Source organism: Eptatretus burgeri, chromosome 18, assembly GCF_056783735.1.
Source record: "Eptatretus burgeri isolate ZD-2024b chromosome 18, Ebu_testis_v1, whole genome shotgun sequence".
Taxonomy (NCBI): domain Eukaryota; kingdom Metazoa; phylum Chordata; class Myxini; order Myxiniformes; family Myxinidae; genus Eptatretus; species Eptatretus burgeri.
The window spans coordinates 7,217,930-7,245,048 of NC_140978.1; the positions used below are offsets into that span (position 1 = coordinate 7,217,930).

Genomic DNA, 27,119 nt, shown 5'->3' on the forward strand with positions numbered 1-27,119 from the left:
CTCCATGGGTTTTGATCCGATCTTGATAAAATTTTGATGGGAGGTTTGTATCATGATCTCGTTGTGTTTTCCTGAAAATGGGCGTGGTGCACCCATTATGGGCAGAGCCACGCCCAAAAAACGTGTTTTTAGGGGGTAGCCGATTTCAATTTGCATCTTCTCCTCGGGGGTTTGTCGAATCTGACAGGTTTCGGTATTTCGTTAGCCCAATGGCACCTGCATAGCCCCACGGAGCTCGATATATATTTTTTTCATTTTGGTCCCAAGGTCAAGGTCACGAACTTAGAAAATTGCGAATTTTGACATAAAAATCCATCTTCTCCGAGGGGTTTGTCGAATCTGGCAGGGGTTTCGGTATTTGGTTAGTCCGCTGGCACCTGCATAGCCCCACGGAGCTCGATTTTTCATTTTCGTCCCAAGGTCAAGGTCACGAACTTAGAAAATTTCGAATTTTGACATAAAAATCATACGACCGCCCAAACTTTGAGAGCTCGGATGACAATATTTTTTATGCATAATATTGAGGTCATTCCCTACCTAAAGTCTTGAAACCATTTTGCTCTATCTCGAACACCTTGTCCATGGCGCCCCCTTCAAGTTTGTTTTTACGCTGATTTCATCAAAGTATGGATAATTATCAGAGGAGTGCGAAATGCCATATAGCCAATATGACGTTGTATTGTTCCTGGAATGTTCCAGAGGAAGTTTTGCACCAAAGGTCATAATCCTTGACCTTTGATCTTTAAAGTTCACAAAGGTCAAATTTTCAAAGTTGTGGGAATCGAACCGGGTTTTCGACCTTCGCCGAACTAACTCCATTAAGCTATAGCACGTATCCTGTTTCCATATTTTAATGTCCACAACATTGTTTTGTGACCTTTAAAGGTTATGCAAAGGTCAAATTTTTTCAGTTGTTGAAACCGGGTTTTCGACATTTTGCAGCTAATAACCTGTCACTCGTACCACATCATGTTGATCATTTTTTATAACTTGGTCAAACATTATCACATTGTCTCATCCTTGACTTCTGAAACAATCTACATCGTCAAATACCGCTCGTGAACCATCGTCGTCTTCAGACTTGTATCTGTTATATGTATATTTTGATATATATATATATATATATATATATATATATATATATATATATATATATATATATATATATATATATATATATGGCGTCATGGTATGAGGTGCACACACTTGTGTCCAAGCTGTCTCGCCTGGGTTTGAACCTCGACCCAGCTATGAACTATGAATCCCGGTGTTTCACAGGCAGAGCGATTCATCAATGTGTGTGCTGTCCCTCAGATGAATGTTTAACTCCAAAAGACTGATTCTAAAAGACATAACTCTGAAAAAAAAAACCAAAAAAAAAAACAAAGATTCTAACGCAGGGATTCTTATGCAGGGACTTTTTTTGGACTTTAGTCCTCAGGGATTTTTGGGACCATTGTGTCCTCAGGAACTTTTGGGTGCCCAGCGACTTTTGGGTCCTCGGGGACATTTTGAGACCTTTGGGACTTTTTGGGGCTGTTGGGTTCTTGGTGACTTTTGGGTACTCAGGAACTTTTGGGTCCTCGGGGACTTTTTTGAACCTATGGGTCATCGGGGTCTTGGGGTCTCAAAGGGTCTTCAAAGTTCGAAGGGGTCTCAGCAGTCTAAAGGGTCAGAAGGTACATTCCAATAGTGCATAATGAATGAATAGTTGAACGTAATTAATTGCCAAAAAAGTATGCCACGCATGCACGCACATACCTCATCCATTTATAGTAGATGTATTTACTGATGTTGTTAAAACTTGGCACACTTGTAATGAATGATTGTTTACATTGGCACATCATTGTTTTTCGAGATCAGATCCAAGACGGCTGACTGGTGGCCATTTTGTTACTTAAATGTGTTCCCAACCATTTCTCTGGCAAGCATGGTCCAATTATGTTCAAATTTGGCACAATCACAGTACACAGTGGTATAGGAGAAGTTTGCACCTGCAGTATACACGTGCCCCTCACTTTTATTTTGCAATCTGATCAAAGATGGCCAACTGGTTGACTGGCGGCCATTTTAATTGTACATAAATGTGGGCCACCCCTTTAACTCCATTCAGCAAAATTACTAAAACAACGGGAGCTATGACATTTTATGCCTTTTTTACTTGTTATCCCCCGCCAACCAACGAAGTTGGCAGGGGATGTAGAAACGGGTTCCGTCCATCTGTCTGTCTGTCACGTTTTGTTTCCGGAGCTTAACTACAAATCCCCTCAATATATATTTACGAAATTTGTTACACATATCAAGCAAGTGGTGAACTGGTGCCTTTTGATATTTTCTAATTGATAGGTCACATGGTTTGGCAGCCATGTTGGATTCAAGAAAAATATTAAATAATGTTTTCTCTGGAATCACATAACCTAACGAAGCGAAAATTTGCAACTATCATCTTCCATCATGTCTGCATACATAGTAAAAAATTATGACGTCACAAGCCACATGGTTTGGTGGCCATCTTGGATAGAAAAACACACCTCATCCAATTAACACAAAACTTCACACATGTATTCCACTGGAGGATTGGAGGCAGAATGTAAATTTATGATGTCTTCGGTCACATGGTTCCTCAGCCATCTTGGATTGAAAATTAATAAATTTTAAAAATCTTCTTCTCCAAAACGGTTGGACAGATTGAGGCAAAATTTCACATTCACGTTCCCCATGACATCCTTTCAGAAGTTTGTGAATTTCTAATTGATAGGTCACATAGTTTGGCGGCCATATTGAATTTACCATAAAACCTTCAAACATCTTCTCCAGAACGGCTGGTCAGATCAAGGGGAAACTTCACATACATATTGCACACGCTTAGAGAATATAACTTTGTTAATCCTCATTTACTATGGCGGGGGATATCGAAGACTTTGTCTTCAACGGATGCTAGTTTTATTTAAATTGAATTATGTACTTGAACAATGGAGAACACACATCACCTTCTTGTCACTTCCAAGAACATCCAGTTTTGCAGTACTTGGATATGTTAATAAGGTGATGTATAAGACTGCTCCAATACCGCTAAACTTCAGGATATTTTTGTTTTTAACGATCCTTGCAATAATTTTATTTCACTTGAAATATATACTTGAACACTGCACAGGGTAACGTGATATGAATTTACCGGTTTAAATATTACATTCAACAATGTTTTTTACCTCCCCCACCGAAGGTGAAGGTTATGTTTTCACCTCTCTCTCTGTCTGTTCGTTTGTTACTTGCAAAATCGAAGATTTTTCAAGTGTATTGGTCAGTCGATTTTGCTATTCTGTCTGTCTGTCTCTGTCTGCCTATATTTCGCCTACAGGTCACAATTTTAAACCGATCTTCATGAAACTTCACCACATGGTGGAGTTTGTCATCAGGAAGAAGCCAATTGTTTTTGAGGTCAAAAGGTCAACATAGGCCGAAGGTCAACAACTTTGGTGAGATTTCCAAATTCCTCAATTTTCATCCAATTGACTTGAAAATTGAATCAGATTTACATTTCAGGTCACTGAATTCAACCAGCCAATTATTTTTGAGGTCAACATGCACCAAAAGGTCAGCATAGGCCCAAGGTCAACAACCAAGGTGGTATTTCTAAAATCCTAAATTGTCATCCGATTGAATTGAAATTTGAAGAGGATATATATTTCAGGCCACTGAATTCACTGAGCCAATTATTTTTGAGATCAACATGGACCAAAAGGTCAACATAGGCTCAAGGTCAACAACAAAGGTGGTATTTATAAAATCCTCAATTTTCATCCGATTGACTTGAAATTTGAAAAGGATATAGATTTTGGGTCACTGAATTCAATCATCGATTATTTTGGAGGTCCACAGAGGCCAAAAGGTCACCATAGGCCCAATTTCTAAAATTGTCAATATTCATCCGATTCACTTGAAATTTGAAGAGAAGTTCAATATTTCATCATTTAAATAAACCACCAATTATTTTTGAGGTCAATTTTGTTTTATGGATTTTGCAAGTATCATGTTCTGCATGACATCTTCTTGTTTGTCTGTTTGTCTCTCTGTGTGTGTGCAGGGTATCTGAAACAGTTGTGGATGGATACAGATGAAATTTGGTGGGCAGGTTGGGTGTGTGACAATGACGAACTGATTAGATTTTGGTGAAGATCCGGATCTGACAACTACAATTTTAAAAGTGATTCTTCACCATTGAGTGATTGGGCCAAAAACGATATCAAACATAATATTTCAAAAATGTATTGGGCCTGATATGTTCTCTTGGATCAGGTATTACATGGTGGAGGAATGCGCTCCACCAAGTGCCCTTCTTGTTAGCTATGTTTTCTCAATTAAAAGAAAACGAAGCATGATAAAATGAAATAAGTTACCTCTGCTACATATGTTGTCAAAGCATGATTGTGGTGGAAACATACAAATGTTGAAAGGTGTAGCAAAGCAATCAGATCACCAATATTACTTGTCACTAGGATACTTATAACCATATCTAAATGTCCCTTCTCTTACCCCAGATCCACAGAAACGACCAATGAGTGGCCCATGATGAGGGCCCGCCCCATCCCATATTTCCAGCGAGTCATACTCGCACTCAGTGTCATCCTCAATTTCAAAGGCACGGAAAATGAGCTCCACACTGTGTGGCGATGAAGCGGAGATAAGCCAAGTGCAGTCAATCTGTGGCGGGTATGGTTCATCTCCGTACGCGGCATGCGACCAGATCTCATCTGTCCTCAGACTGGCCTCAAGCTCCCCGCCACACTCTGCCAACAACATTTTTGGACACGCATACACATCATGTATTGCATAGAGGAAAACAGGGACAACGCCTTCAATTACACATTTCACCTACTTCTCTTATGTGAAAAAAAGGAATCCTGTAATTCGCTGAGTTAAGCTTGTATTTGTGATGGTGCCATCTGTAACCAACATGAGGAACAAAGATACCTCAGGCATTCAATTTGTAGTAGACGTGTCAACAATATTTGAGCAATGACTTTCCAAGAATCTGGCAAATTGGAAAACTAAATTTCTTTTTTGCTTCTTTCTTTAATGACACTGACGGTAGCTTATACGTGTTTCCATAAAATCATATGGTACAACAGTTATTTCATTTTTATCAGTGTGGTGACAATTGACACAAAAACTGTTTTGCTTGATTTGGAAACAGGTTTATTCGTCGAAACATTCATCACTTTAATGATATCCCAGACTACTCTTTTCAACTCTTCTACAACCAAGTCCCAAGCTTTAAGGGTTAGTCTGGAGTAAATCCAAAGTTGAGTTGTTGATGAGAATGCAGGTTAGTATGTCAAAACTTCAAAGAAGTTAATCTGGGCCATTGAATAACAGAACGAAGTAAGACTGGGGAATGTAGTGCAAGCATTTGATATGGTATGACTAGCGACTCTGAGGTGCGACTGAAGACGCTGCCAGCAGCGATCATGGCATGATTGTCAACATGCTTCCTCAGAACCTATCTTGTCAGAACACGATTGCCTCTTGCTGCTGTATTGGGGAGCCTGATCTCCTCTCAGGTGATTACACATATGTAAATAATGAATGCATTTAAAAATGAATGATTACACATTTAAATAATGAATGTGAATCTCCAGACCTGACGATTGTTCTCATGAAGTATTCACATGATCGTCCATCATGCCTTCTCATTATGCCAACTGGTTTGCTTCCTGGTGCTTGGCCTGCATTAAATATTTTGAGGTAAACTCCAAAACTTGATTGTGGTGTAAAATTATTGGATACTGTTTACCTTCCTGACGGGTGGGCACAGAAAGCTCAACCCCAATTAATCAAATGAAGAATTAACAATTATTTAATTAAATAGTGATCAAGTAATAATCATAACCATGACACAGCCAATAACAATATACTTAATATTAGATATAAATATATTTACGATGCAGATTACAATGTATGAATGATATAAGCACCCAGAAATTGTGTGCCAATAGTGAGATGGATTGGCCATTTCCACGTTCATTAACCTCCGCCATCTTCGAAGATGGATGGAGGTTACTGTTTTCACCCCCTTTCTGTTTGTTTGTTTGTTATCTTGCCAAAACGAAGTTTTTGCAAGATATGTTAGTCAGCTTGGATGTTTTTTTTTTGTTTGTTTGTTTGTTTGTCTGTAATCACGTATAAAAAATTCTGCAGAGCACAGTTATCATTGGAAATTTTTGTAACTTCGCATATCAGAGGCCTATAGAGGTCCCTTTCAGCGCACAAAATGTCGCAAATCAGGGGAGTCGACGAAACCCTTATTTTTTGAGTAATTTTGATCGGATCGTCTTCAAACTTCATGGGAATATAGTTCATGGTCTGGCGCTCAGCTGATTAATTTTTGGTGGCGATTGGCCTTGACCTTCATGGTAAGCGCCTGAGGTCAAACATATTTGACCCCAAGGTCAAATTTTCAAGTTTTAGGAACCATATCGTGTAGTACCTCAAATTGAACACCTCGATGAGTGCTTTCTAGATATGTCAAGCTTGAGACATTATGACGTCATTTGGTGACGTTTATGAGGCAAACGCATATTTTTCATGGTTACTCTGTAGAACGATTCTCATATGAATCTCTCGTAGGCAGATATTCCTCAAGGAGTCGCTCCTGGTGGATAGCAGCTCTGTTCACCTCAGTGTGACCTTAAAGAAGTCACACGTGGTCACCTTTTGGCAAGATACGGGTCACCCTGCGGGTGACATTGGTTTATTTGTTTGTTTGTTTGTGAACAGTATTAAGGAAAAACTCCAAGACGGATTTCGATGAAACTTGGTGGGGGGGGGTGAGGTTTGGTCCAAGGATCATGCCATTAAATTTTGGACTTGGTCCCCCCCCCCAAAAAAAGATTGTTAGTGAAAAAATTTTTTTTTTTTGCATTTCTACATGTTTAAAGTGATTTCCAACCCCCCCCCCCAAATTTTCTTTTACCCCACCCCCAAAAAATAGAGAATTTTTTTTTTTTGCATTTGTACATGTTTTAAGTGATTTCCAACCCCTCCCAAAAAAATTGTTACCCCCCCAAAAAAAATTGTTAGAGAATTTTTGTTTTTGCATTTCTACATGTTTGAAGTGATTTCCAACCCCCCCAAAAAATTGTTACCCCCCCAAAAAATAGAGAATTTTTTTTGCATTTCTACATGTTTTAAGTGATTTCCAACCCCCCCCCAAAAAAAATTGTTAGAGAAAATTTTTCTTTTTTTGCATTTCTACATATTTTGAGTGATTTCCAACCCCCCCCCCAAAGATTTGTTTGAGAAAAAAATTTTCTTTTTGAATTTTTACATGTTTTAAGTGATTTCCAACCCCCCCCCAAAAAAATTGTTAGAGAAAAAAAATTTTTGCAACTTTTTTCAACAAAATTTCGATTTGTTTTTTGCATCTTTACATGTTTTAAGTGGTTTCCAACCCCCCCCCCCAAAAAAAAAATGTTGGAGAAAAGAACTATAACTGTCAGCACTGTTGACATCATATTTAATGAATAAGATATAAGGTTCACTTGAGTGACCCAGCAGTATTGGCGGTGGAGGTTTTGCACTCTCCCGAGTGCTCCCCCTTTAGTTGTACATGTGGCAATCTCGATAAGAATGGATGACACTTCTTCAGTCAATTCAAGGATCTGTAATATCAGCACTAAAATTTCAAAAAACGCCATCTTGCTAAGGAGGGGACCGGAACTTGGACCACACATTTACTCTTGCGCCGCCCCATCTTGAGAAGAGGGGCATTGCTTGCATCAAGCAAGCAAGCAAACAAATTTGGTTTATATATGTACACACACACATCTATATTAATATTTCGGCACACCCCTTTCTTTGTTCCACCATCAGACTTTTGTTACTGCATGAAATGAAACAAGATTTGGCACATATACTAATGATATTATTGTCTTCCTTAAGAGGCCCCTCAAAATTCGTTTTGATGCATTTTCACAAACTCCAACGGATTCCATTCAAATTCGGTACGATTATGGCTTTTGGTCCAACTTAGGTCATTGGCTATAAATTTTTTCCATAACACTTCCGATATTCGAAAAAAAATCGATATCCCTTATGGGATTTTCCATTCAAATACACTCAAGTTTAAGGCCTACGGGGGACGCAAATTTCCATTTTGCCCCGGGCGCTGTTTACCTCCGCGACGCCAAGCTGTTAGGGTTAGGGTTTGGGTTAGTGTTAGGGTTAGGGTTAGCTGCCCTAACACTAACCCTAACCACTAACCCTAACCCTAACCGCTAACCCCTAACCCCTAACAGCTATTCAGGAAATTTGCGAGAAAGCCCGAGCAACGCCGGGCATTACGACGAGTATATATATAGTTCTGAATTCGCGCCCACCGGCGTGCAAATGACTGCTTTTCACTAATAGCAGCCGCTCACCCACCGGATGGACAATTCAGTCGTGACCTTCTGGAACAACACCGGAACGCTGTCACGGGTGGGTCTTCAACACCACCACGGCCTAGCTAATTTTCTACCCGCGCAGAATAGGGTCAATCGCCGAATATCGATATACCTAAGTACCCGCGCGGGTAGCCTACCGAGAGACCGTACCTCGGCGCAGGTCGGCTTGGACACGAACCGCCCAAGCGGTCCGTTCCATTCTGCAGTGATAACCGAGCGGGTATTATCGCCCAACCTCGCCGGATCCGATTATATTTAACGGGTATTTAAAACCCAACTAATATTCCGAGATGCAATATGGCGTTTCAATGGGGAGAAAGGAGGACGCAACGAACGGGTCACATTCACACAAGTACATTTATTTTACATAGCACACATTCGAGGTGTGTTCAAAAAGTATCCAACCTTAATTTTTCGTGCGTAAACAAATGAAGCTAGGGAGGCGTGGTTTGGTGCACGTATGTAGGCGATCCTAATTCATATGTGTGAATATTTTCCCGCCTGCAGAAGCTGTCAGTCGCCGACAGACCGCCGATGAGTGAGGAAGTGTAAGTGAGCGCCGTCGGATTTTCGTTTTTGACAAAATGACGGATCACTGTGGTCTCATCGCCAGTGATCACTGTGTTGAAGAAGTTGGGATCTCTGTTCACAGTCTCCAGCATGTCCTGTGCGATCTCCAAATGGAGTTGCTTCTGCTCGATCGTTAGCAGCTTTGGCACGAACTTCGCTGAGATTCTCCTTAAGCCCAAATCCTCAGTCACAATGGAATGAACGGATCCAATGCTGACACCCGCCTCGTCTGCAAGTTCTCTGATCGTGATTCGACGATCCTGCATCAGCAGGGTCCTCACTTGGTCAATGACGATCTCATTTCGGGATGTTGAGGGCCTACCAGAACGTCCTTCACTTTCCACTGATGTGCGACCATCTTTGAAGCGGTTGTACCAATCTTTTATCTGTGTGGTGCCCATTGCTTCGTTCCCGAAGGCCTGTTGCATCTTGCGGATCGTTTCCACTTGGGAGTCACCAAGCTTTACACAAATTTGATGCAGTAGCATTGTTCAAGTTTTTCCGTCATTTTGTCAAAAACGAAAATCCGACGGCGCTCACTTACACTTCCTCACTCATCGGCGGTCTGTCGGTGACTGACAGCTTCTGCAGGCGGGAAAATATTCACGCATATGAATCAGGATCGCCTCCATACGTGCACCAAACCACGCCTCGCGAGCTTCAGTTGTTTACGCACGAAAAATTAAGGTTGGATACTTTTTGAACACACCTCGTATATAGTCATGCGTGTATGCATTCAATAAAGCGAAAGCACTACAACTGCCGAGAAGCAATTTATGTACAGCCACTTACACAGTTTTTACTTACAGGACACGGCGCCACCAACATTCATTCAAAAGCAAAACCCAAGGAAAATAAAAGACTACCCCCACAGACAGGGGAGTCAGACAGGGTCCGTAGACCTTTATGGCGTGGGACTTGGCAGACCGAACGCGAACGAATCCCACGAGACCGTTGCAGGTTACCTGCACCCTCGTGGTGCGATGGTGGGCGAGTCGCGACGTCTGTCCCCCTCGGCAGCTTGGACAGCCGCGGCTGAGCTCGGCCTTCCACGGAGCCGGCGAGCTCTCTCTGGCGCTCTCCACACGGATGCGCAGGCTTGTGGACAGAGCTGGCAAAGCGGCGCCTCCCGTCCGCGTCGCTGGTGCCACGCCTAGACTCCCCACCGACTGCGAGCTCCGACGACTCGACCTGAACCACCAAACAACCCAAGACTCTTCGAAGACCAAGATGATGACGAAGAAGCCCCATGCACCACCGAAAACCACCACACACCCACGACCTGGCGTTCTGCGCGCCCTTATATCCCCCAGTTCCAATGCCTCGCTCCTCCACGTTTATTGCTCCGCCCCCCCCCCCCACTTTCCAGCTCCTGCGGGAAGCTTCCAGAAAAGGGGCGTGCCCTCTCGCCCCCCTCCCCACGTGCCTCGCGGGGGCCGAGAGAATCTTTCTTGATACGGGTCGAGGGAGATTCATTCCCCCAAAATCAGGCCCCCACCTTTTTTCACCTTTGACCTCTGGCTGGAATCGCACTTCCCCTACACCAAAGCACGGGAAAATCCACGCGCCACCGACAGAGAGTTGGGTTTGGTGCGATCGTGGTTGTTGTGATTTGAGGCGATCGTGGTTGTTGTGGTTTGAGGGGATCGTGGTTGTTGTGGTTTGAGGGGATCGTGGTTGTTGTGGTTTGAGGCGATCGTGGTTGTTGTGGTTTGAGGCGATCGAGGTTGGTGTGGTTTGAGGAAATCGTGATTGTTGTGGTTTGAGGCAATTGTGGTTGGTGTTGAAATGTGGTTGGTCCAAAATAACGATAGGAAAAGAAAAACACTATCTCAAAGGATCACAGTCCAGTGACACGAATAAATCCCATGAAACAACGGTGAGGGAATCTCACTGAACACAGACTTATCGATCTAACTGAACTACGGACCTTTATGGTGTTCTGCGAATTTCCACAGCCGTAACACTATATATATATATATATATATATATATATATATATATATATATATATATATATATATATATATATATATATATATATATATATATATATATATATATATATATATATATATACATATACATATATATATATATATATATATATATATATATATATATATATATATATATATATATATATATATATATATATATATATATATATATATATATATATATACATATATATATATACACATATATATATATATACACACACACACACACACACACACACACACACACACACACACACACACACACACACACACACACACACACAGTCATGCGCCGCTTAACGACTTCCGGGCAACGACGGATCGCATACAAGACGGATCTGCCAGATCTGGGGAAAAAAATGAAACTGAAAAATTCCTATCGCGAGTGATGCAGCCTCGTATAAAAATAGCACATACAATTATGTACACTGTACAGTACATAATACCTCATAATGAAAATAAACGACAGTATGGCCCTGTTGTAATGCGATCTTTGAGGTCCATAAAATGTCATCGTGCAAAAAACAGGATCGTGCTAAGTCGGGATTCAAGGAAATCAGCTTTCAAACTGAACCAAGTTTTCCCACGTTTACCTTCTCGCAAGTAAATTACCTTTGAATTGAAGAATTCCGCGAATAAATCGTTGTTCTAAGTCGACATTAAAACACAAATTTGTTTTCAGTGAAGCTTTTTATGTTGTTAAAACAATCGAACTGTTCCGAAAATATACATCACAATTGACAGGTGCTCGTTTCTTCATTTGTAAATTATAACATCGATGCAATGATTACGTATTTATAAAATCCAAACGCTAATTATTCACCTTTCTATAATCGATGCGAGAGGAGATTGTAAGCTGCTGCAAACAACACCGATGGCCGTCATGAACAGCACAAAGGTAAATCTAATGTGTCTTTTGTCTCTTGGATGTGTGTTACAATTGCCGACAGTATTCAGTACAGTAACATGCTGTACAGGTTTGTATCCGAGGAGCAATAGGCTAAACCATATAGCCCAGGTGTCTAGGTTTGTGAAAGTACGATGTTTGAAAACGAAAAAAAAAAAAGATGTTTGCACAACGACGACGTCGCTTAACGACGCGTTTCTCAGAACGGAACCCCGTCGTAAAGTGGCGCATGACTGTATGTATGTGTATATATATATATATATATATATATATATATATATATATATATATATATATATATATACACATACACACATATATATATATATATATATATATATATATATGTGTATATATATGTATATATATATGTGTATGTATATATATATATATATGTATATATATATGTGTATGTATATATATATATATATATATATATATATATATGTGTATGTATATATATATATATATATATATATATATATATATATATATATATATATATATATATGTGTATGTATATATATATATATATATATATATATATGTGTATGTATATATATATATATATATATATATGTGTATGTATATATATATGTATATATATATATATATATATATATATATGTGTATGTATATATATATATATATATATATATATATATATATATATATATATATATATATATATATTGTTGTGGTTGACGAAACTCGCAAACCACCATTCAGGTCCCGTAGGTGAGATATCTCTGTAAGTATATGTGTAGTTAGCCCAAACCCGTTGTTTAGAGGGAATAAATGTCATTCATTCGGGCTGCGACCCTTTTAGATAGCCGTTTTTCTTTTACTATCTTTATTTTGGACCAGCCGCCATTACTACCACCACAACCACCACCAACCATGTCTCAACAGCATCACACAACAACCACCAACCGCAACGCCGCTTCACAACAACAACAACGCCAACAGCCACGACCTTTACCGTCACATCTCGCTCTTGCAACCATCGCATCACCGCCATTCCCGCACCGCTTGTGGGCACCGATCCTGGACACGTACAGGGCGCGCACCGAGCAGCGGGTGCAAAAACACCAGCCTTTCCGAGAAATCGGATCAAGAACGATTCACGCCCACTTCTCTTCCGTCCTATCAGCGAGCGTGGGGAGGTTTGGCCCCACCTCCAGGTGCGTCGGAGTATAATCACTATCTGCAGATTCGCGGATCAAGAATCATTCACGCACACTTTTCCTCTGTCCAATGGGGAGCGTGGCTCCGCCCCCGAGCGATTCCTGATCCAAAAATCTGCATATGATTTCTCCTGTCGGACTATAAAGCACCGAGCGCGGAGCGAATCGATGCAGTTGGACGGAGTTGAGAAGAGTGGAGAGTGGGAGAGTTGGAGAGTTGTGGCGGCGGCGAAGGCAGTCGAGAGAGTGTCTGTCGGGGTCCGGAGAGGCTGGAAAAGCCAAGAATCTTTGTGGAGGTCGGCGCTCGTGTCAGAGTCGGGGAGCTGCGGAGAGGGGAGGCCGGTAACGCGACCGAGGTTGCGGTGGAGTCGCTCGTCGCGGGACCCAAGCCAGCGAGATATCCTCATTTCCTCGAGCATCAACAACCCCCTCCTGTTTCCCCCCGCGCTGAGATAGTGTGAGAAGGGGGCCCCGTTCCCACCCCATTCCAGGCAGTGCCAGCGAGGCCCGCGGAGTTGGGGCGCCGCTGCCATCTTGCGGCTCATCACCAGACGGGTAGGCTCGACGCGGTCTCGGCCCCAGGCCCGTCTGCCCCCCTCATCGTTGAGGGTGGCCCCTTCCTTTTTCTTTTGCTTTGAGTATATGTGTTGTCGGCGCCGTCTGTGAAGTAAAACTGTATAAGTGTTGCCGTGTGCTCGGTAGTCGGTAGTAGATCTGCAGTGTGTTTTTCTTTTGTTGCATTTGCTTTTTGTGCAGAATTGTTGTGTTTCTTCTACTTTTACATTTGCTTTTGGTGTATAATTGTATATGTGTGCTTTCCGTTTGCCGCAGAATAAATGTGCCTCATGTTGAACTGTTTTTCCCGTTTCGCTTCGTCTTTTCTTTAATTGAATCTCCATCTTACTTCACGTAAAGGGTTGGTAGTGGGCTAAATACGCCTGATAATTAATCGGAACCGTCGAGGTCGACGATACAACACCGCTCGGTTATCCCAATAGTACGGAACGGGTCGCTTAAAGTGGCCCGTGTCCGAAGTTGACCTGCGGCGAGGTGCGACGCCCGGTCTACCCTCCGTGTGGGTACTTAGGTAGGTCGAATTTGGCGAACAACCCTATCCCACGCGGGGGGCTGGTTGGCACGATCGTGGTGAGGCCGAAAAGCCCACCCGTGACTAGTTCCCGGCGTTAGTCCGAGAGGGTCACGACGGAATTGTCCGTCCGGTGGGCGACGTGCCGTGATTCAAGTTACGTGGCCGCTCGCACGCCGGCGGGCGCGAATTCGCAACAATATATATATATATATATTTATATATATATAAATATATATGTGTCTGTATATATATATATATAAATATATATGTGTCTGTATATATATATATAAATATATATGTGTCTGTATATATATATATAAATATATATGTGTCTGTATATATATATATATATATATAAATATATATGTGTCTGTATATATATATATATATATATATATATATATATATATATATATATATATATATATATATATATATATATATATATTTATATATATATATAAATATATATGTTTCTGTATATATATATATAAATATATATGTGTCTGTATATATATATATATATAAATATATATGTGTCTGTATATATATATATATATAAATATATATATATATATATATATATATATATATATATATATATATATATATATATATATATATATATATACATAAATATTGTTACGGCTGTGGAAATTTGCAATACACCATAAAGGGTCCTTAGATCAGTTATGACGCTAAGTTCATGTGTAGTTAGTCCACACCTGTTGTTTTGAGGGAATATGTGTGATTCATCCGGGTTGCGATGCTTTGAGTTAGCCATTTTTCTTTCTCTGTCGTTATTTTGGATCCAACAACCTCAAACCAACCAACACAACGGCAAAAAAAGAAACCTGCGCTAGTACGCGGGTTTGTGCACCCATCTGCGGTGCCAAGGCTGGCACGGGAAGGGGGGGCAGGGCAGCTCCCTCCCCATTGGTGGAGGCCCGGCGTGAGGCGGTCGGAGTGGGGGCACGCCCCCCTTCGAGAGCCTTCTGGAAATGCCCCGCGCCCCGCGGGGGCCAACAGAGCCCCGCGCGGCGAAGGGCGGAGCCTCGCCTTACAAAAGGCAAACGGACGCAAGGCTCACGCCCCTCTGATCATGGCTCATGTTGGCTGCAGCTCTCTCCGAAAAAGGCACCAGCTCTCTCTCCAAAAAGGCTTGATCTCTTTCGCTCTCTCTCCAAAAAGGCTTGATCTCTTTCGCTCTCTCTCCAAAAAGGCTTGATCTCTTTCGCTCTCTCTCCAAAAAGGCTTGATCTCTTTCGCTCTCTCTCCAAAAAGGCTCGGTCTCTCTCCTTGGGTCTCGTTCTCCAAAGCGCTCCCTTCCTCCTCTCTCGTTCCCACGCTCGTGGCTCGGCGCGGCCTGTTGGTGGAGACGCGGACGGGAGGCGCTGCAGTGCGGCCTGTGGTGGACCTGCGCGTCCGGACGAGGGGTGCCGGAGAGGGTTCGCCGGCCGCGTGGGAGGCCGGAACCAGGCGCGACCGCGCTGACGGGAGTAGGAGAGGAGGACTCGACGGTCCATGAGGGAAGTCACTTCTTTTCTTTTCTTTTCGGGCTTTTGGATGTGTGCTTGTGGCGCCAGTCCGACAAGTCAAACCTGTATAAGTGACTGTGCTGTAAATAATTGCCTTTTATTCGGTTGTCGCTCTGCGTTGCTTTTATTGTTTTAACTGTTATATGTGCATTTTTCTATGGCTGTGAATACGTGCTTTCCGTGTGTGTGTGTGTGTGTGTGTGTGTGTGTGTGTGTGTGTGTGTGTGTGTGTGTGTGTGTGTGTGTGTGTGTGTGTGTGTAATAAAGTACTTGCTTGTTGAACTGTTTCCCGTTTCGTTGCGTCCTTTCCTTTGTTTGAATCTCCAGCTTGCATCACGTAAGGGATTGATAGTGGGTTTAAAACACCCGGTAACTAATCTGAACCGTCAAGGTCGACGATAACTCCACTCGGTTATCCCTGTAGCATGGAACGAGCCGCTTAAGCGGTTTGTGTCCAGAGTCGACCTGTGGCGTGGTACAACCCCTCGGTTGGTTACCCGTGCGAGTACTTCGGTTTATCGACTTTCGGCGATTCACCCTATCTCGCGCGGGTAGAATGCGGACTGGGTTGTGGTGAGGTTAAACCCCCACCTGTGACTAGCTCTTTGGCGATAGTTCCAGGAGGGTCACGACTGAATTGTCCGTTCCGGTGGGCGACGTGTCGCGATTCGAGTCACGTGGCCGACCGCACGCCGGGCAGGTGAAATTTGTAACAACATATGTATATATATATATATATATATATATATATATATATATATATATATATATATATATATATATATATATATATATATATGTGATTGACCCCTCCCACACTCCTCCAGCCCAAGTAGCTACAGAAAGCAACCCAAGAAGACTTACACAAGGTAAGTGCTAACGAGGTTACACAAGGTATTACATGAGAAGGTATTGTTACGGCTATGGAAATCCGCAGAACACCATATAGGTTCCTTCGATCAGTTATCCTGGTAAGTCTGTGTTCAGTTAGATTTCCCCACCGTTGTTTAGTGGATATTATTCGTGTTCACCGGGCTGTGACCCTTCGAGACAGTGTTTTTTTTTTAATCTATCGTTATTTTGAACCAACATTGCAACAAACCTCCACGCCAACAACCGCCACCACCAACTATGCCACAACGCCAACCACGCCACAATCACCATTACAACAACCACCACCATCTTCGCCACTACGCCCGCTTGCGAACGCCATCCTTCACGGACCACGCTACAACCCCCTTTCCGCATCAGAAACCGTCCGAGAACGCGAGGAGGGAAGCAAGAAGAATCTCCGATGGCGCGCGGCTTCTCCCGCCTGATTTTCCCGCCTATTTTCCCCACGCTTGGTGTGGGGGAAGTGCGATCCGAGCCGGGGGTCAAGGTCGACGGCACAAGACCGTCAGATTGACGATGGGTTTCAGCTGGTCTCTCACAAGGTCCAGCATACAAGTCCAGGCCTGGCCTGTTCACCAGACAAGGCCAAATCGAGGCGCTGGGCTCCGGCAGGCTGGGTCCATGGGATTCCAAAACGTTGTCGAGCCGTGAGGTGAGTTGGGACAGTCAGAGGCTCCGTTGTTAGACACAGGTTGAACCTGTCGATCACCTCCTCTCGAAGCCGACTCCAGACTCACACAGCAGCCAGGTCCTCTCAATTCTTTTCCACCTTTTCCTTTCCTTCCCGCCTCGAAGCCCGAGCACACCTTGAAACCGACTGTTCCCCCAAACTGAACTACTCCAAGACGTCTCCCATCCAGCCGAGGGCAGACAGACCTCCTGCAGTCCTTTCTTTCGGCCCTGGCTCGCTTCTCCAGGCCACAGAAGGCAGACCCGGTGTGCCCAAGTCCAGTTTCTCTCCCGGCAAAATCACCACTGTCTCTTCTTCGTTCGCTCGCTTCGAAGCCCGACTGCTCATCCAGCAGATCGCGCCTCGACACCCGTCGCCTCTCTGCTGCCTTCCTGCCTCGAAGCCTGACTGCTCAACTCCGTCCTCTCAGTTTCTTTCTCTGCAGAATCACCACTGGCTTTTCTTCTTTCTGCTTTCCTCGAAGCCCGACTGCCGTTTCTCTCATGGCAGAATCTCCCCTCTCTTTCCTTTTCTTCGCTTGCCTCTCAAAGCCGACTGCCGTTTCTCTCACGGCCAAATCACCTCCGTCCTCTGTTTCTTACCACTTTTTCTTTTTCCGGGGCGCGCCCCTTTACGAAGCCGACTAACTCCTCCCCCCAGCTCCACCTCCTCTTTTTGGCCACTCCCTCTCAGCCGACTGGGTGGGGCCTCGTCCGGAGAGGGGAAGGAAGAAGAAGAAGCCCTCGGCACACCACCACTGCACAAACAAATAACAGCCTATAACATCTCCCGACACACATGTAACGCCCATTTTACCGAACAGCCGAGCTAAACATGCATTTAATGGGGGATCTGGGCTAATCCTATATTTAGTAGCCTACTAAGGGCCATTTCCGTAACATTATATGTATATAGTGTTACGGCTGTGGAAATTCGCAGAACACCATATCGGTCCTTAGTTCAGTTATGCCGATAAGTCCGTGTTCAGTTAGATTTCCCCACTGTTGTTTAATGGGAATTATTCGTGTCACCCGGACTGTGATCTTTGAGTTAGCCATTTTTCTTTACTATCGTTATTTTGGACCAACCACAACATCAACGACCAACCACATTCTCCACCACGCCACCCACCAACCACCTTCTCCACGCCACCCACCAACCACCACGTCAACCAGCTTCTCCACGCCAACCACCAAACACCCTCTCCACACCGCCTTCATAACGACGACATCTCCCCACCATCTCCTAAACAGCATCTCCCCCACCCGAATAACATCGCCTCACCTTCATCCCCGAAGCCGCCATCTTTACGCCAGCCACGGCGAGTTCCCAGCGAACAGCGTCGCTGCAAACAGACGCGGGGGTTTCTTAGTTGGCGCCAGCGACGGTGATTTCACGCACGTCCGCTCTCTGAGCAAGTTTGGGTGATTTCGCGCACGTCCGCTCACTGGAAGCTTCGCCTCGGAATTCGGATCACAGGAGAAAAGGGGGTGGGGCCTGTGGAGGTCAGAGAGCGGAGGTCAGATCTCGTCTCACAAACTCTATAAAACTGCGCGCAGAGCGCCAGTTCGAGGTCTGGAGGCGGTCGGTGGAGTCAGTCGCTGAAGTCTGGAGTCGGGAGAACACAGGCGGGGGCGAAGTCCAGGGGAGCGGAGGACACGCAAGACGGAGAGCGTGGCTGAGCCTGCTGTGCCGCGCAGACCTGCGCGTTCGTATGGAGAGAGCCGGAGAGAGCTCACCAGCCAGCGCCAAGCGGTCTGAGGTGATCGGGCTTCGGGACAGTCCGAGCATCGCTGAGGAACGGATGGGTTCTCACAAAGAGCATCAACTTTGAAAGAGCATCAAAACCCGTTCGTTCCTGTCAACGCGTCGCCGGCTGAGGCCCGATTCATCCGACCGCTTGGCAAGGCCTGGGCGCAACCGCGGTTACGCTAGCTGCCGTGGGAAAGGAGCGTCGTGGGTCGCCCCATCGAGGCACCACGAGGGTGGAGGTAACCTGCAACGGTCTCGTGGAACTCCTTCGGTCCGCCAAGCTCCACGCTTTTTAAGGCCTACGGGCCCAGACTGACCCCCTTATCTTTGAGGGGGTCTTTTCCTTGCTTTTATTTGGGTGAATGTTGTGGCGCCATGTCCCGCAAGTAGAACTGTGTAACTGCTTGTGAATAATAAATAATAGACGGTTGTAGTGCTTTATCTTGCTCGTGTCTTGTCCCTTCCTGCCAATTCCATTGCTTTTCTGTATACGTGCATGTTGGTGTTTTGCATACCTGACTGCATACGTGTGTGAATAAGTGTGCGTGTTTAAATGTTAAATTTAAATGTTCGTTGTGTTTAAATGTTCGTTGTGTCCGCTTTCCCCATTGAACCGCCGTATTGCATTTCAGAATGGTAGCGGGCTTTTTACTAGCCGATAAAAGAATTGGGTCCAGCGAGGTCTCGCGATAATACACCGCTCAGTTATCCCAGAACGGAACGAACCGCTTAAGCGGTTCGTGTCCAAGCAGACCTCGCTGAGGTACGGTCTCTCGGTAGTCTGCCCGCACGAATACTTAGGTATATCGATAATTCAGCGATTGACCCTGTCGCGCTCGGGTAGAGTGTTGACTAGGCTGTGGTGTGCGCTTGGAGCATACCCGTGACTGGTTTTCGGCGTTGTTCTGGAAAGTCGCGACTGAATTGTCCGTTCGGTAGGCGAGACGGCCGCCATTGGCTAAAGCGGCTGTTCGCACACCGGCGGGCGCGAATTCTTAACAATATATATATATATATATATATATATATATATATATATATATATATGTATATGTATATATATATATTAGTAAAGGTGCCCGTCTTGGACGGGCGTCACTGGCAACATATGGTAAAAGACAGATAGCATGAATGTATTTTAAACAATATATTATATCATTTTTATCCATTGATTATCATTCAGGTTTTCCCCTTCGACTGTCCCGCAGTAGCTCCACTTCGATGACATTACCACGTAGTTTAGTGACTACACAACGTGTACTATTCGTGAGTTCCGGAGGATCCATAGAGCGCATTAAAATTACAGGGCACCCTACTTTAAAGTGATCCAAAAGGCCGGATCAGTTTCGTCTACATATTCATATCGTGTAGATTTTAGCTGATTTTGAAACTGTTAACAGCATGTCGATCGGATGGTTCTGTGATTTTCTACAGTAGTAAACAGAAGTACGACTTAAGCCTGTACGCCACTAATGCGGAGAACCGAGGACCTAATATTTCACAACAAACTGAAAACTCACAAAATTTGAAGATATTTTAAATAAACAATTTATTATAATATCAATTAAATATCATTTTTATCCATCGATAATATGAATTGTTCTGTACAGCTGTAGTTGTTCTCCTCGGATCTGCGCATCCATCCACGATCTATGTTCTAATGAAGAGCAGTAGGAATAATAAAAACAGCACCGTGCGGGAGTGTAGGTAATCTCTCCAAAGCTCTCGGAAAGCCTTAAAATGCATCAAGATCGGTTTGATTGTGAACAGATATACGGACGGACGGACATTGAGACCGGTTTTATTAGGTCATCATGAAGGTACCGCTTGATATTACGCATTGAAATAGAGATATCAATACTCAAGTGAGTTTATTATATGTCTATGATTGGTAGCTTATTGACAGCTCAATAACATGAGCAATTTACTATGGCGTATAGTGATTAATAATAACATACTCGACAAAAGGTTTTACGAACTCATCTTAGTGGTCCTCTAAAAAATGGGAAACATTTTAATTTCTTTTTTGTGCAATAATTCCTCCCATTTTGCAAATGGAGAACATGAACTGTTTAACTTCCATAATCATCAAAACGAATTTTGAGGGGCCTCTTAAGGAAGACAATAATATCATCTATATTAACATTTTGGCATGCCCCTTTTTTGTTCCACCATCAGATTTTCCACCATATGTCAAAGCTTGTTTCATCTCATGCAGTAACAAAAATCTGATGGTGGAACAAAAAAAGGGGCGTGCCGAAATATTAATATAGATAATAATAAGATTTAACTACCATAATCATCAAAACCAATTTTGAGGGGCCTCTTAAGGAAGACAATAATATCATTACTATATATGTCAAAGCTTGTTTCATTTCATGCATTAACAAAAATCTGATGGTGGAACAAAGAAAGGGGCGTGCTGAAATATTAATATAGATTATGAGATGAAGAGTGATGTGGGTGCGGTGCCATAGCCTAATCAACCATCTCCGAATGCCAAAATACTGAAAATCTCTTTTCGATGATGGAGTCTGTAACACTATTACAGTCATCCAAAGGCATTGCTTTTGATGGGACTAAGTGTATAATCTGCCAGAACACACACACTCATGTACAGCCAAGTGGCTGCTGGTTGCATAATTGGTTAGGGACACAGCTCTGCCATTTTCCCACAATGAACAGGCAAAGTGAAAAAAGAGAAGATAATTTACAACACCATGGAGTTGCAATTATGATTTCCTAGAAGGCTGAGCAATCACGATTTGAATGGAAACTGATTAATGAAAGGATAATAATATATGCTAGAATTTTTTTTAAATATGTAAAGCTTTCTGTGATTTGAGTTTATGCACCTACCAACGATGCAAGTGAGGAACACAAAGAAAGCTTCCATGAGCAATTACAATCAGTCGTCGATGGGGTATACAAACACGACATTGATAATGATGGGTGACCTCAATGCCAAAGAGGGAGGTAGCAATGAGGGATATGAGAGGATCATTGGAAGTCATGCACTGGATGATAGCGATGAAAATGGAGAATAACTTATCAAATTTTGTGGATTTAATAATCTTGTGATAACTGGCAGCATTTTCCCACATACAATGATACATAAGCAAACATGGTCTTTTCCAGGAGGAAAGACAAAGAACCACATTGACCATGTGATGATAAGCAAACAATATAGGACATCAATAATGGGCACTCGAGTCATGAGGGGTGCAAATATTGCAAGCAATCACCAACTAGTGTGAACTAAAATGAAATTGAAATTAAAGAGAAAGTAAATGGCCAAGGAGAACAGAAAGAAATTTGATACACTCAAACTGCACCAACCAGCTATCAAAACATAGTTCTCATTAAAGATAAGAAACAAATATGGTGTTACAAGAGCATGAGGAATTGGAGGACATGTCGAAAGAAAGTGGCAAAATTTTGAGAAAGCATACAATGAAACTGCAAAAGAAGTGCTCGGTGACAAAAAGAGAGGTCAAAAACCTTGGATCTTGGGAGCAAGTTGAGGAGAGAAGAAGATTGAAGAGCAATGTGGAACAGGGAAAGTCAAATAAAATCAAAGAAATCTTGAAAACAGAATCCAGGAATGATGATAAAGAAGTTAAGAACAGCATTACAAGAAACAAGAGAAAATGGGCAGATGACCTTGCTATGACAGCTGAAAAAGCAGAGGGTAATGGGAGGATGAAAGAGCCATATGTGAATACAAATACCCTCAGTAATGAAAGAAGCAAAACTGTGAATGCAGATAAAGATAAGACCAGAAATCTATTAACAGAAGAAACAGCCAAGAAAGAAATGTGGAGAGAATATTTTGAAGAAATCTTAAATTGACCAATACCTGACAATACCATAACAGGAGAGGAGTGTGATCCTGTTAAAAAATAAATCAGCACAAGTCATATATCAAAAACTGAAATTAGAACAGCAATAAAGAAGATGAAGAATGGCAAATCTGGAGGCAAGGATGGAATTACAGTGGCATTATTGAAAGCGGACATACACATAACAGCGGAATGGCTTCACAACTTGTTTAAAGCAATTTGAGACAAAGAGGAAGAACCTAAAGTGTGGAAGCAGGGGTTACTTGTCAAAATACTGTTATGTTTGTGGGGTAGATGGAGGAATTTCATAGAAAAGGTAGGATTTATAGAGTAGCTCGGTCTGTGGACGTGTAAGAGACATCTCAATGTAAATTAAGTAGGGAAACTGAGAGCTTGAGTGTTACATGTCACCACACGGGGGGTGGTGCTGTGTTAAATTAGGTAAGGTTGAAGGATAATTTCTCCCAGTCTGAGATTGCCCCCGTGACCTTTTCCAATGTTTTTGCATTCCAAGACCGGTGACAGAAAGATATTACATCCTTAAAACCACAACAACCGAGCTGCACTTCCAAGCAGGCAAGAAACCCCGCCTCCAGGAATGACAAGCAAACCATGCCCCTGGAGTGAATGATTGATAGGCATGACATCAGAGAGGAGGGGAGTTAGGATCACAGTCAGGACACGAGGAAGGAGTGGGAGAGAAGCAAGTGAGGAGATGGCGGTTAGAAGAGAGGGGCATTATGGCTGGCATTAACTCGGCACATTGGAGAAGGCTGCATGATTCTCGTGTTGGTGCTGAGGTGAATTTGCCCACGTAATGGAGCAAGACGCTGGCCATTGCCTGTTCGACGGGATTGTATGAGACCATGCCTCGAAGCTTCGGGTTGTGTCACCAGGGAAGGAGGCGGTGCCATTTTGCAGAGGAGCGGCATCGGCCGGTACGATCGTGAAAAGAAGCTGCACGGTGGTTTCTGAACCCTGGTGTTGAGTATCACCGCCTGAATTGCCTCCTGTACGTTTCCGACCCGGACAGCGGATGGGCACAATTTTGGGCACATTTTCCCACGCAGTGACGATGTGGTTTGGTGAACCCCAAGCTTCAGAAACTCATCTCTGGGCACACAGCTAAGTGCTGGGAGAAAGGGAGGATTTTTAGGATTTTTCTTTTATTTATTCTGTCCCCTTGTCTGTTTTAAAGTCTGTGTGGAGGCACCTCAAAATTAGATTTACTTTACCTCATGTTCCGTTTTTAGGTCATCTCTACCGAGATGACCTAATAAAGCCTGACCAAATGTCCGTCCGTCCGTACGTCTGTCAACAATTTTTCTTTCCAATCTTGATGAAACTTAGTATGTGGGTAGAGGTCGATGAGTGTTGCACAACGATATAACTTTTGTCCGGGTTCAAGGTCAGGGACAAGGTCACGTAAGTTATAAAAATCGCCATTTTCAAAACCTATCTTGTCTGCCATTTTACAAGATATTTGGCAACTGTTTATTGATTATGATAGTAAAAAATATTATCTTGTATCTAACCAGACAGATTTTTGAATTTCCTTCCCGTTTGATCGACACGTGATCTGGAAGATGGCCAAAAACGCCGATGCGATTCGCAAAGAAGGAAGGAAGGAGAAATGAAATATAAATATAAAACATTTTTAGCCTTTTATATTTATACATTTTCCACCGAAGGTGCAAAAGTTTCAAAACCCAAAATGTAAATGTCGGCATTTATTTTCAAAATATAATTTCGTGCGCGCGCCAAAATGCCGAGTCATCTTTAACCAAACTGTGGAGTAGAACTGCGCAGTAGTCCGGTCATGGCGTCTGAGCAGTGGCCAGCGTGGTTCAGATTGACTGTGGTTTCTGGGGCAAAGGTGATTGTTAAGAAGTATGTCGGCGGTATAAATTCGAGTGACTGTATTGGTGATTTAATCACGCAACATCTTGACAACGAATATTCTGGCCGAACGATTGCATCAATTCAGTGCATCAGCAGGGATGATTCGCAGGCTCCTCTCGATCGTGCCGATATCTAACATAATCACCGGCGGACATAGGGCTGCAGGCTGTGGGGCGAGGCCACGGATCCCGGATGAGGGGATAAGTGATAAATTATGCTACATGCTTCGGGCTTTCTGATTAATATATCAATGAGTACATTTCATAATTAATGAATTAATAATTAATGAATATGGCATACAAAATGTTTTTTCATACCTGACATGTTACTTTGTGCAGTGTCATGAAACTTCTCTGGAATTAATAATTAATGAATTTGCTGGCTCTAACGATTTTTCAAACCTCAATATCTCTATAAATACTTGACCAATTTTCATTCTGAAAGTTGCATTATAATCAGTGAAGAATAATCTACAGGATTATCATAATCTCTGAGAGCTAAGTCTATTTTTTCGTTTTTTTTCTACAACCGGAAGTGAAATGTCCCCAGAGAGTGGACGGACCGGAAAACCACGTATTGCACTTACTGGTGATTCTGATGTGTTAATCCGGGTACAAAATGAACAATACATATTTATTAATTATGTCATTAGTAGTATTATCCTAGTGTATCTCTGTGAACTATTTCAATCTAAACGGTTAGTTTGGACTGTTTCGCGGTTACCTCAACTGAACATTGAGAACTTGTGGTATTATAGAGATGACCGTCACCCCCACACAGGGGTAATTTTTATTATTGCACTTTGAATTATTACCATTGTAAATATTTGATTTATTTTCATTGAACCTTTTATTTATTTAATTTTCTTGTGTTATCGATTTGTCGTGGGTTCGAGTAAAAACCCGTGTGCCTCCGTCCTGAGCATGCCAATAATCATCGAGAATCTCGGCTGTTCGCTTCCAAAGGAAATCGTTCGGCTATCCGTCCAGGTAGGGGCTAAACCCCCTGAACACAACAATACCAAAGAAAGGCGATCATGCAGAATATGGAAATTGGAGAGGAATTACTTTAACATCAGTTCCAAGTAAATTATTTGGAAGAGTGCTGATAGACAGATTTAGAGATGGAGTTGACAACAAGTTGAAGGATGAGCAAGCAGGCTTTAGAAGAGGTAGAAGCACAGTTGAGCAAATCTTTACATGGCACAACATAATTGAGCAGGTAGCAGAGTAGCCGGCAACCCAATGCATTACTTTTGTGGACTTTGAAAAAGCCTTTGACTCCGTGCACCAAGAAAGCCTTTGGAAGATCATGACGAGTTATGGAATCCTTGCAAAATAATCAGAATGGAACAGATCTTGTATGAAGATAGTGAATGTACAGTGCCAGAGGAGGGAGAGGAATCAGTGGTTCATGGTTTTAAAAAAAAGGAGTGAAGCAAGGAGATGTAATTTCCAGTTTTATATTCCTGCTCGTAGTCGACTGGATAATGAGGAAGACAACAGATGGCAACAACACAGGGATTAGGCAGAGGGTGACAACCAAACTTGAGGACTTGGACTTTGCTGATGACATTGCCCTTTTGTCATCTCGCTTCCAACATGCAAACTAAAGTTTAAAAAATGAAGCAATTTGCATCAAAAACCGGGCTCAAAATAAACAATAAGAAAACAGAGGTTTTGAGGATAAATAGTAAAAGCAGAATTCAAATTGGAGACGAGCATCTAAATGAAGTTGATAAGTACACTTATTTAGGGGCCATTGTCAACAAACAAGGAAGAGGGGAAGAAGATATGAGGAACAGAATTTGTAAAGCTATGGTATCCTTCATGAAACTCAAGCAATTATGGAGCTCAAGCATTTATATATTGAAAACCAAATTAAGACTGTTTAACTCACTTGTCAAATCAGTACTATTATATGGATGTGAGGTTTGGAAGATAAACAGAGGACAATGGGAAACTTGACATATTTATGTTCACATATCTGCGTAGGATATTAAAAATCAGATGGCCATATATCGTATCGAACAAATAATTACTCAAAAGAACCAATGTAATGAAGATCAGTGATGAAGTGAAGACCAGGAGATGGAAATGGATTGGACACGTGTTAAGAATGAAAGATGATAACTGCTTGACAGCATTGTCATTGAAGCCCGAAACAAGAATGAAAGTGAACAGTGGAAAAAGAAAGAAACGAGATAGGATGTAGATCATGGGATGAAGCCCAGCCGATATCCAGAAACAGGGCAGACTGGAGAGTACTCACTGCAGCCTTATGTGCCACTTGGCCTGGAGGATAGATGATGATATGTGTG

General features: G+C 42.7%; 1 protein-coding gene and 1 long non-coding RNA gene across 3 annotated transcripts in view; one reads left to right on the plus strand and one right to left on the minus strand.

Moving 5' to 3' along the window:
- Positions 1–27,119, minus strand: part of LOC147008528 (dorsal-ventral patterning tolloid-like protein 1) — a 194,515-nt gene that overhangs the window by 17,238 nt on the left and 150,158 nt on the right. For both annotated transcript variants that reach the window (XM_085864515.1, XM_085864516.1), the window contains one exon: positions 4,534–4,787. In XM_085864515.1, the coding sequence (XP_085720641.1) occupies positions 4,534–4,787 (254 nt within the window). The remainder of the gene's footprint in view (positions 1–4,533; positions 4,788–27,119) is intronic.
- Positions 2,997–4,676, plus strand: LOC147008529 (uncharacterized). The gene is made up of 3 exons (XR_015053362.1): positions 2,997–3,476; positions 4,085–4,204; positions 4,539–4,676. It is a non-coding gene; the product is annotated as an uncharacterized LOC147008529 (long non-coding RNA).